This window comes from Mustela nivalis (assembly GCF_964662115.1).
Source record: "Mustela nivalis genome assembly, chromosome: 7".
Classification (NCBI taxonomy): Eukaryota; Metazoa; Chordata; class Mammalia; order Carnivora; family Mustelidae; genus Mustela; species Mustela nivalis.
The window spans coordinates 85,604,518-85,616,737 of NC_139026.1; the positions used below are offsets into that span (position 1 = coordinate 85,604,518).

The 12,220-nt window shown below is 38.8% G+C and overlaps 1 protein-coding gene across 1 annotated transcript in view; it reads right to left on the reverse strand.

The window, feature by feature from the left end:
• RPAP3 (RNA polymerase II associated protein 3) overlaps nt 1–6,768 on the reverse strand; it is a 41,419-nt gene extending 34,651 nt beyond the window's left edge. The window contains exons 1-3 of the mRNA XM_082738875.1: nt 6,684–6,768; nt 3,435–3,618; nt 2,542–2,682 (exon numbers count right to left, since the gene is read on the reverse strand). Coding sequence (XP_082595001.1) covers nt 2,542–2,682; nt 3,435–3,587 — 294 coding nt within the window. The 5' untranslated portion in view covers nt 3,588–3,618; nt 6,684–6,768. The remainder of the gene's footprint in view (nt 1–2,541; nt 2,683–3,434; nt 3,619–6,683) is intronic.
• Between the last annotated feature and the right edge of the window lie 5,452 nt (nt 6,769–12,220).

A 12,220-nucleotide genomic window follows, 5' to 3' on the forward strand; every position in this document is an offset into this window, starting at 1 on the left:
CAATCCAAGTAGCCTCTAATTGTTAGGATTATCTCCAGAGAAAAATGTACCCTTGTTTAGAAAACCAAGATCCAAACCACCTGAAGAATCTAGCTGAAGTAATATCTAAGTCAACAGAGTCTATACCACCCCTAAATTACAAACTACTGGTAGTGAGGTATTTATGGCTTGACATACACAAAGTTTGGAAATAAACCCAAACTAATGTAATAAAGAACCAATAGGCAAGAAATGGTTTTTACTAAAAACCTTTTTTCTTCCTTATTCTCAAAACGTGAAACACTGCCTGTAAAGTACATTAACTCCTAATCGTCACAAAAACCTACGAGATAAGTATAATTCCCCATGTTTTTTTTTACTGAAAGGAACCGAGACACAGAGAGGTTTGTTAACTCAAGAACACTCGGCTAATGAGAGGCCAAGTCAGGATTTGAATCGAGGCAAATCTGCATCCTCTGAAGAGCTCTCAGTGACTGTGTTATATTGTCTCTCAATGAATTCCAAAATTCCAGCTGACTCTATCAAAGAAAATACATAATATACTAATCCAACAATTCCCAATCTCTTTTGGATCACATATTCTTCTCATGGTAATAAATCATCTCATAAACCCCATCAGGATCTTTAAATCATGTTTATCATATATGATAAAAGAATGGTTTTTAGTAAGAGACTTTAAAACCAGTAAGTGTTAAAAAGTTCATTAAAACTCATTTAAACAAAAACCTTGATTATATAAACAAAACTTCTTGCATTTAATACCATACTATTTCATGTCAAAAAACCCCAAATCATTGGTAAACTGAAAAATAAAATAAAATCTATGCTCAGTTTCACTGAATGAACATTAAGAGACTGAAACTCAGCTAAGTGTTTTAGCATGAAGATTCTACAAATCCCACCAGCCTCCCGACATTAAAGAGCCAAGGTTATCCAACGCTGCTGTGCTTGCATGTGTAGACCACTAGCAGCAGCAGCACACTAAAACAGCTGCTCAGATCTCAACTCGAGTGGAAAGGTAAGTAAACATCTACATCTTGTACAGATAAACGAAAATAACGTCAAGCAATGCAGTACATCATGGCGGTACTGGCCACACAAAGGAGTTCAATCGATATCTGTTGAATGAGTAAATGACTGTGTAGAAAGCACCTCTCTAAGAAAAGATCTAAGGACGATGGTTCTCAGGAAAAAGCACTATAGGAAGATACCACCTTAAGAAAAGGAAAAAGCTATATAATGAGGGATAAGGTCACAAAAAAATAAAGGTAGACTACATAATACTCAGCAGAAAAAATATGTTCAGAAAGTATCATTTCCCACAGCAATAAATCCAAGACTAAAATCACAATTTTCTTACATCGCAACAATACTGAAGCAGATGGTTAGTAATCCCAGCTCTAACTTAAGTCAATTAGCCTTAGCTTCATTAAGAAAAATACAACTCATCTGGAAAACTTTGAGCAGTGTCTTCTAAAACTAAATGTATATATAAACTATGACCAGGCAAATTCCCTCCCAGGTGCTTATATCCATCAAAAGACAAAGAATGTTCATAGCAAGTTTATTCATAATAGCCCCAAACTGGAAACAACCCAAATGTATGTTAATAGGAGAATGAATACACAAATTGTGATATATTCACACAATGGAATTCTGATCAGCAAGGAAAAAAAACAAATTATTGCTACTTAATAATATGGATCAATCTCAGACAATGCTAGCAAACAAAACCAAACACAAAAGAGTGCATACTGTACAATACATTTATATGAAATTCCAAAACTGACAAAACTGATCTATAATATGAGAGATCACAATAGTGGCTACCTTTGGGAGGTAATCAAATGAAAAGAAAGGCTTCTGGGATGCTGGAAATGTCTTCTATCTTGATGCGGATGGTGGATTCTCAGGTATATACAGGAGAAAAAAATTGAGGAAGCTATACACTTAAGATTTTTGCACTTTACTGTATGTGTTTAAGAACCTCAAATAAAAATTTTAAAACAGAAAAGTCCAAATAAACATAAAAATCAAAAGAGTGGTTAGCTATGGGAGTAGAAGGAAGAAAAGATGGGATGGGGATGCAGTATTTTTGAACTCTGTATGCAATGGTGGTTGCCCAAATCTACATATTAAAAAATGGCATCGAACTCTACATATACTGTACCATTACCAATTTCCTGGTTTTGACACTATACTATAATTAAGGAAGATATAACCACTGGGGTAAACTGGGCGGGGAGTATGCTGGACCTCCACGTACTATTTTTGCAAAAACAAAAAAGAAAGAAAAAATCGGAAAAAAAAAAAAAAAAAAAAGGAATCCTGGCTGTTTTAGCCAACTCATTGTAAAAGGGCTTCAGGAGAAAAAATAATCTAGTTAACTGAAAAGCATTGTAATTAAATTTGGATTCATATAAAATAATCTTTAAGTGAAAGACACAAAGGTAAGAACTTTTTCATTTAACCCATCACTCTTAGCTAACTCAAAGACAATTTTATTCAAATACTAAGAAGCACATAAGGCGATTAACTCACCACATCAAGTTTTGCCCATGCCTCATAATCATAAGATTTTATCCTGTTTTTTGTGTTTTCATCTTTGGTTTTTTTAGAAGACTCTTTTGGCTTGCCTTTCTTCTTTTTCCTAAAATTCCCATTTCGAATAGGAGGTAAATTCTAGGGATGGGGAAAAAAAATAAACACACAATGTTTGAGCACTGCTTTACTATTACTTTTCTGTATAACAACCAATGTTTAAAATTCTCACTAAATTATATTTTCAAGAAGTACTTTTATTTTTTACGGGCTTAAATATACCAATTTACCATCTTTACTTAATTCATGCTTGAAAAGTTTAATTCATTCTTTGACAAATATTGAATATTGTTTAGTCACAAGGAAAGTATTATCTAGAAATTTTAATTATACATTTAATTTGCAAACCTAAATTCACACTTCCAAAATTGCCTGATTTTCAGCCTTGCTACAAGGAACTAGCAGCAGTGCAACAGCAAATTGAACTGCTTATACATCATCAGTATGAAAAAATTATCCATATTTAAATGCAGTCTTAAGAAAAACGTTTGGTTGAAAATATGTAAGTAATCTACATGTTATGCTAATACTGTATGTTAAGATATCATTAAATATATAACTATACATGATCTGTATAATATACATATACTTAAATATCAAATTAAGAATTATCACATAGACTTCCTTTCTCTAAATATTGGCTAAGCCTTAAAATGTCTTAATAGAGTTAATACAATTATTACAAACACTTAAGAGGCAGAATTTTTCAAAATGTTGAGAGCTGGCAAATCACTTCAGTTTCAGTATTTTCAGAACATTTTAAAAGGTTGGGCTTTATTTTAAATTGAATAGTTTTGCTGGATTCTGAAGTAGGACTTGATTAAGAAACTTACCTCTTCAGGAACACCATTCTGTCTTCTTAGTTCCATATCCTTCTGTTTAATATCTTTTTCCCAGTTTTCTAAATCCCTCATAAAGTCCTGTAATTCTTCTGCATTTTGTTTCACTTGTAGCTGTAATTCAATTGCTTTATTTGTCGAAGTCATTGTGGCCTGCAGAGTTTTGGCCAACCAATCTCTGACATGAATGAAAAGAATTATTTGTTTTTGAAGCATAGCTAATTAATGAGTTTTTAACCACTTCATAAATGGCAAAAACACATGCATGGGGGGGGAGCCTAAAGTGATGATGAAGAAAGAAAACATCAGTTTATTATTTAAATGAGTCAATGTTTGCTAAATGAACAAATGAAAAATAGACAAGTCTGGGCATCACGGCAATGCAGTCTCAATGAAAGGCAATGAGGGGGAAATCCCTGAAATTTGCAAGTAGCCTATGGTAGCAGACTCTGCTCATCTCCAGTTTATGAATTAATCCGAATTATCTCCTTTACTCCTTTTCAAAATTTACTGAACTTCTGCTATGTGACAGGCCACGTAAAAGCAAGTAAGAGGGGGAGACAACCATAAGAGACTCTCAATCTGGGGGTGGCTGGAGGGGTGGGGGTGAGAGGGAAGGGGTGGCTGGGTGATGGACAATAGGGAGGGTATGTGCTATGGTGAGTGCTGTGAACTGTGTAGGACTGATGAAACAAATAATACTTATATGTTTAAAACACACACACACACACACACACACACACACAAGTAAGACAAGGTCCCAGGTCTAGTGGAGAAGGAAACAAAATAATCAAGTACTGAGCCACAAAATATTATGCTAGACAGGGTTTTTCAGCCTTTGGGCTATTGACATTTTGGGCCAGATTAATTCTTTGTGGTAGAGGGTCTGTCCTATGCACTGTAAGACAGTTGGCAACACCCCTGGCGTGTTCCAACTACGTGGTAGTATTCTTCCTCCCCTCCAGACTGCGACCATCAAAAATGTCTCCAGACATTGTCAAATGTGACCTAGAAGGCATATTAACTCCTGGTTGAGAACAAATGTGCTAGAGGCACATACAGATGCTGTGGGGCTGACCACAAATGACAGGCATAAATCAGATGGTGCAAAGGGTGGTGGATTCCAGGAAAAAGTCTCCCGAGGTGCTCTAACTAGCCAAGTTTCAAAGTGGCCAGCCAAAGTGATTAACCATGGAGGAGTGGGCAGGCAGACCAAAGGACTAAGAAAGAGATGATGGAAGAGATGGCTGAGGTGGCTATGGCACAGATCTCAAGATGCCAGGCCATGAAAAGTATTCTGGAGGTAAAATAAAAAGTACCTGATGACTGATTCAGTTGAGGAGCGGGGGACCAGAGAAGGACCTAACCAGTCTTAGATGCCCACCTTGGAAGCCTGGAGAAATTAGTAGTACTATCTGAGTCAGGATCACAATTTTAAGAAGAAAAGAGGGGAGCACCTGGCCAGCTCAGTCAGTCAGGTGAAAGTGCTACTCTTAATCTGGGGTTATGAGTTCAAGCCCCAGATTAAGCGTAGAAATTACTTTAAAAAAATTTTTTTTTTATTTTATTATTATTATTTTTTTTTTTGAAAAGGAAAGAAAAAGAGGTTTCAGAATTGGAGGACAAGAAGAAAGACAAATATTGCAGTTTGGGATATGCTGAACTGGGTACTTAGGGGACATGAGGATGACATATCCAGTAGGTAGTTACACAGGATAGAGATATAAATTTATAAATTTGGGTGTCAGCAGCATAAAGATGGAAGTTACAATCAGGGATATGGACCTGCCTAATCACTGTGACTACTGGGTTGGGTGGGGAGGGGGTGGAGCCTGCAAAACACTACCATTTAGTGAACCAACTGAGGAGGCGATGCCAATACAGGAAAACTAGGCAGCAACATCTAGAGAGCTTAGAGGAAAACTTGCAGAGTACTGTCACAGAAAAGAACTTCCAAAAAAGAGTTCTCACTTTGAACAAAGGCTGGCAGTGCCTAATGACACATAGGTAGCATAAGGGGAAAGAAGGTGCATGGTACTTAGACATATAAAGATTTACTGAGAGTTTCAATGAGATTTAAGAAAAGGATGGACAGGGACGCCTGGGTGGCTCAGTGGGTTAAGCCGCTGCCTTCGGCTCGGGTCATGATCTCAGGGTCCTGGGATCGAGTCCCGCGTCGGCTCTCTGCTCAGCAGGGAGCCTGCCTCTCTCTCTCTCTCTCTCTCTCTCTCTCTGCCTGCCTCTCTACCTACCTGTGATCTCTCTGTCAAATAAATAAATAAATAAAATCTTTAAAAAAAAAAAAGATGGACATAAAATGAGCTAAGGAGTAAATGAGATTATATGGGGATCAGCATAATGCTGTCTTTAATAATCTAAAATTACTCACAAGTAGAGTCTGGCGGAAGAGGACGAAGAGAATCAAGGTAAAAGAAGATCGAGGAAAAGGGATGACTGATCGCAAAAAGGTGGGAAGGGACTCAACGCTTAAGAAGAGTGGGGCAGTAGCACGGGAGAGAGAGCGGAAATTAGAAACATCACTTTCCTAATGGTTGCAAATGCAGATAGGCCTTCTGAACCCTTGCTTTGACTTACTACCTAACGTTAACCTTCTTTTCAGACAGTGCCCAAGTGTGATCACACATGTGTATCTTAATAAACGGAATGAGTGAAGTACTTTGCTGGGGACTCAAAAATAGGAATAAACGCAGCAAGCCCCTGAGATGCTGCAAAGGGTCGAACCCCTTTTCCATTTCACTCATCACCTCTTCTGCTCCCAAAGGTACGACTGGTCCCACGGAACCTACGCCGGGGATGGAGTCCGAGCAGGGAACCAGAAACTTCCAGTGCCGGGGCGTATCGCTTTCACCCTCGGTATCCGCGCGAACACAGCAGCCCCACGCCGAAAGGGGGCGGGCGCCCCGCAGTTCTCCAAGGAGGGTGGATCTGCGATCGAATCACCGCCAATCGGCCCAATTCCCCGCGCGGCCGGGATGGAGGGACGGTCGGCGGAGCAGATCCTCCATACCTGGGCACGCAGGGCGAGCCCCTTCCGGAACGGAACGCTCACCCGGGACGCCGCTACCCTGGACACCGCCGTGCCGCCGCGTCCTCGCCTCCCCGCTCACGCCTTCCTGCCCTCGCCTCCCCCGCGGCCCACGGCCGCGCGCCCTCTTTGTGCCAGGCCACCCCGCAAAGCCTCGACGGCTACTGCAGCCAGCGATAAAGGTAAAGCCGGCTCACCTCACTAGGCCGTTACTGCCCGCAGACCGGACCCCAAGCCCGCAGCGTCTCACGCCGAGCCCCGCCTTCCCGAGCTTTCCCACAAGTCCCCGCGTGCCCTCGCCCCGCCCCTTGGCGTCGGGGCGGAGCGTGCGCAGAAGGGCAGATAAGGTGCGCCTCTTTTCTTGGGGAACAATTAGAGAATTGACAGGTGTGTTAAAGCCAGATCTGACGCCTTGCCTGCTTCCAATATGGCTAAACTTCACAGGAGACAACCGAAAGCTGCAGAGTCATTCTGACTCGTTTTGGTTCCCAAAATAGTAACTGGGAATCCCCTCAGAACAATTTTGGCCCGAATATTTTCCTTGCGGGTCGTTTCTCTAGGTCACGACCTTTGTAAGCATGATGACCATCTCAGAAAGGAACTGTTTCAAACAGACTGTGTAATCTTGGAACTCTGACAATTATGAAGGTGTTTTTTTTTTTTCTTTTCCTTTAAGTACCTGTATTTGGCAAATCAGTTCTTCAGTCTCTTTTCCCCTTTGCAAGTAAACTCTCCTTTTTCTAAGTGTATCTATATCTGAGTCTTTTTTGGACGTGTGTCAGTATTAAGGTCTGTCTTTAGAAATGCCCTGGCTTACAAACAAGAAAGAGGGGCGCCTGGGTGGCTCAGTGGGTTAAAGCCTCTGCCTTCGGCTCTGGTCACGATCCCAGGGTCCTGGGATGAAGCCCCACATTGGGCTCTCTGCTCAGCAGGGAGCCTGCTTCCCTCTCTCTCTGCCTGCCTCTCTGCCTACTTCTGATCTCTGTCTTTCAATAAAAAGAAAGCATGTTTTAAACAAAAAAGAAAGAATGTGAAGGTTTTAGTGCTTCTTACTTCTGCTTACCGTATGAGTGCGCTTTCTTTCCTTTTCATGACAACGCTAAAATTGTAAAATAGGGCGCCTGGGCGGCTCAGTTAGTTAAGCAACTGCCTCTGGCTCAGATCATGATCCTGGAGTCCTGGGATCCTGTCACATCAGGCTCCCTGCTTGGAGGGGAATCTGCTTCTTCCTCTGATCTCTCCCCTCTCATGCTCTCTCTCTCTCTCAAATAAATAAATAAGATCTTTATTAAAAAAAAAAAAACTGTAAAACAAAAATTATGTCAACAGTCCTTGAAAACAAACAGAAGCAAACAAACCTGTCAGTTTGAAACAACTCAATGATCTCAAACATTAGCCCCAAAATCCAGTTCAGTGACTCTCAGTCTTGGCTGAACTTTGGAATCATCTATGTGACATGGAAAAAAATAAAATAGGAGCACCTGGGCGACTCAGTCCATTAAGGCTCCTGCCTCTGTTTTCAATTCAGGTCATGACCTTCGGGTCCTGGGATGGAGCCACAGTTAGGTCCCATGCTCAGCAGGGAGTCTGCTTGGGATTCTCTCTCTCTCCCTCTGCCTTTCCCCTCCTGCATGCTTTCCTTCTCTCTCTCTCTCTCTCCAAGATAAATAAATAAATCTTTTTTTAAAAATACTGATGTCTAGTTTTTGTCCCTAAAGATTCTGATTTCATTAGTGCAGCCTAGGCATCATCAGTTTTAAAACACAAAGATACAACTGTGCCTTTGAAGCTGGGAATCACTAATCCAGCTAATGGTCAATGAAAAAACACCCGGGGTCCTCTCTTACTAGGGCATATTATTAGCTCATCTTTCCAACTATAAAATTATTCGGTGTCTTTGTATTTTAACATCATAGTAGTCAAATCATTAAGTATATGAGGCATTGAAATGCCTTTTTTGGTTTTGTGTTGGAAAACTGAATTTTCAGAGTTATTTTGTGTTTTAAAATTAATAATAATTTTAAAACAGATATTTATGGATGTTCTTAACAAAAGCAACTGTATTTTTTTTAAAGATTTTATTTATTTATTTGAGGGAGAATGAGTGAGAGAGCACATGAGAGAGGAGAAGGTCAGAGGGAAAAGCAGACTCCCCAGGGAGCTGGGAGGCCAATGTGGGACTCGATCCTGGAAGTCCGGGATCATGACCTGAGCCGAAGGCAGTTGCTCAACCAACTGAGCTACCCAGGTGCCTGCAACTGTATTTTTTTTTTTTTTTTAAATGAATTCTGTCAGAGTCAGCTGAGATGAGAGAGAAGGGGGCAGCCGGCTGCTCTGGTAAGACCTCATAGATGCTTGGGTGAATCCTCCCTTCTGTTTCCCTCTTAAGTCACAAAGTTTCTTAGTGAGTTAGTTTCTTAGTGAATTCAGAATCAAAGTGAAAGGACTTAGTTGAATGGTCTTTATGGCAATTGTTACTTAATTCTGAGACTTTCATTGTTCTAAAAAAAAAAACAAAACAAAACAAAAAAAAAACTATGCTTCAATGATAGCTTTCACTCTTGTGAGTTAAGACACAGGCCGTTCTTTTCTGGATTACAGACCTTCCCACTTCTGTTGACACATCTTCAAATAGTTCTCACCAAGATTGATAAATTGTGCCTTTCTTTCATGTCTCCTTTATTAATTTCTTCTCTTAGTGTGAATAAACTCCAGTCATCTCATTTGCATTTGTTGTTAGTATTTCTACAGTCACTGTTCAAAATATATGTCTTCTCAGAGTGGAAATATATATGCATGATATCACCGCAAGAGTAAAATGCTGCAATTAATGATTCTGAATGATGTTAATTTTGTGTTAATGTCCCAAACAATTACTGAGATTTTTCAAGCAGCTAAATAAGGGAACATTCTGGCGGTTAATATGAATCTTAAGAAAGGGAATATGAGCTAAGTAGCTTTATTTAGCAAGAACATTTATGTACCTTGGGACTTCCTGTTACAAACTGTGTGAAATTTGATTGCATGTAAGATAAACCCCAGTAAAAGAGTGGCTTCAACGTGAAAGAATAATATTTCTCTTTCAAGTAAAAGAAGACTGATTATAAGCAGTCCAGGGTTGGTATGATCATTCCAGGGTCAGACCCAGGCCCCTTCTACCTTGCTGTTCCCACCATCTTCAGCACCCGGCTTCCCTGGTGGCTGGATGCTCGAGCTCCCACCAATCTTGTCTTCAATCCAGGCAGCAGGAGGGGGCAGAATAGGATGTAAGTTGTCTGTAATGTACCCCCTGGCCTTTAAGAACTCCCTTTTGCCTGCCACTGGCCAGGACTTAGACACATGGCCACTCCTGGGTACAGGGGAGGTTTTTACTCTTGGAAGTCATGGTGCTTATCCGAAAACTAAGAATTCAATGATTAAGGGAAAACAAGAGGAGAGCAGGTATTGAAGGGAAACCAGTCACTTCGACCACAGGCCTTCGTAAGTATTCTTTGGACGTTTCCTTCTGTTCTTATGTTTACTGAGTTTTTATTATGAATGGGTGTTGGACTTTTGTCAAATGCTTTTTCTTCATTTATTTATATGATTGTGCAATTTCTTGTTTTTAGTCTGTTGATGTGCTAGATTACATTAATTGATTTTTGCATAGCAAGCCAGCTTTGCAGACCTAGCATAAGTCCCACTTGGCTGGGGTACACGATTCTTTTTATACCTTTTTGGATGCTATTTACCAAAATTTTGTTGAGGATTTTTACATCTATATTCATGAGATCTATTGGTCTGTAGTTTTCTTTTCTTGTAATGCCTTTGTCTAGTTTCGGTATTAGCATAATGCTGACCTAATAAAATTAGTTACAAAGCATTCCCTCTTTTTCTATCCTCTGAAAGAGATTGTAGAAAATTGGTTAAATTTCTTCCTAACTATTTGGTAGAATTTATCAGGGAACCCATCTGGGACTGGTGTTTTCTCTTTTAGAAGGTTATTATATTACTTATTTCTTTAATAGATATAGGCCTAACCAGATCATCTATTTCCTCTTGTGTCCTTCAAGGAATTCATTCATCTAGGTTATCAAGTTTATGAGCATAGAGTTGTTCACAGTATTCTTTTATTATCCCGTTAACTGTCATAGAGTCTGCAGTGCTGTTCTTCTTTCATTTTGATGTAAGTGATTTGTGTCCTCTCCTGTTTTCTTAGCTAGCTTGACTAGAGGCATATCAACTTTATTTATCTTTTCAAAGAACTAGTTTTTACTTTCCTTGATTTTCTCTATTGATTTCCTATTTTTAACTTCATTCATTTCTGCTCTAATTCTTATTATTTCTTTTCTTCTACTTAGGTTTTATTTTTCTCCACTTTTTCTAGTTTCCTAAGGTAGAAACTTAGATGATTGATTTTAGATTCTTCTCCTTTTCTAATATATACATTCAGTGCTATAAATTTTCCTCTAAACAATGTATATCACAAATTTTGATAAGTTATATTTTAATTTTCATTTAGTTCAAAATATGTTAAAATTTGTCTTGAGGTTTTTTTTTCCTTGACTCATGTTATTTAGAAGTGTGTTGTTTAATGTCCATGTATTTTATGGTTTTCCAATTATCTTTTGTTACTGATGTCTAGTTTAACTCCATTGTGAGCTGAGAGCAGACATTATAGGGTTCTATTCTTTGGAATTTGTTAAGGGGTATTTTGTGGCCCAGAATGTAGTCTATCTTGGTGAATGATCCATATGACTTTGAGAAAAATGTGCAATCTATCTTATTCGATGAAATAGTCTACAGATGTCAATTATATTCAGTTGATTGATGATGTGGCTGAGTTTAACTGTATCCTTACTGATTTTCTGCCTACCAGATCTATTTATGAGAAAAGGATATTGGCATCTCCAACTATGATAGTGGATTCATCTATTTCTTCTTTCTGTTTTATCAGTTTTTGCCTCATGTAGTTTCATGCTGTGTTGTTAGATACATACACATTAAGAATTGTTACATCTTTTTGGACAGTTGACCCATTTAACTTTATGTAATGCCCTTATTCTTCCCTGATAACTTTCCTTACTTTGAAGTCTGGTCTGTCTGAAATTGAAACTATACCTGCTTTCTTTTGATTAGTGCTAGCATGGTGTGTTTTTCTCTGTCCACTTACTTTTCATCTTTGGGTGTCTTTATATTTAAAGTGTGTTTCTTGTAGACAACATATAGTTGGTTCTTGGTTTTGATCCACTATTACAATCTCTTTTTCATTTTTTGCATTTAGACCACTGACATTCAAAGTAACTATTGAGATAGTTGAATTAATATCTGCCATACTCATTACTGTTTTCTATTTGTTGCCCTAGGTCTTTGTTCCTATTTTTGTCTTCCATTCTTTTTCTGGCTTTTCTGTTTTTAATTGAGGATTTCATATGATTCCCTTTTTTTCTCCTTTCTTAGCAAATCCATTATACTTTTTACTTTTTTTAGCCATTGCCCTAGAGTTTGCAATATACATTTACAACATCAGTCCATGTCCACTTTCAAATAACACTCTACAACATCAAGGGTAATGTGAGTGCCTTATAATAACAAAATAATCCTAATTCCTCTCTCATCCCTTGTACCTGCTATTCATTTCACTTATATATGAGAATAAATATATATGTATATGTCCATAATAAATATTAGTATACAACTCTGTGCTTAGCACAGAGCCTGATGCAGGGTTCAATCTCATGACCCCAAGATCATG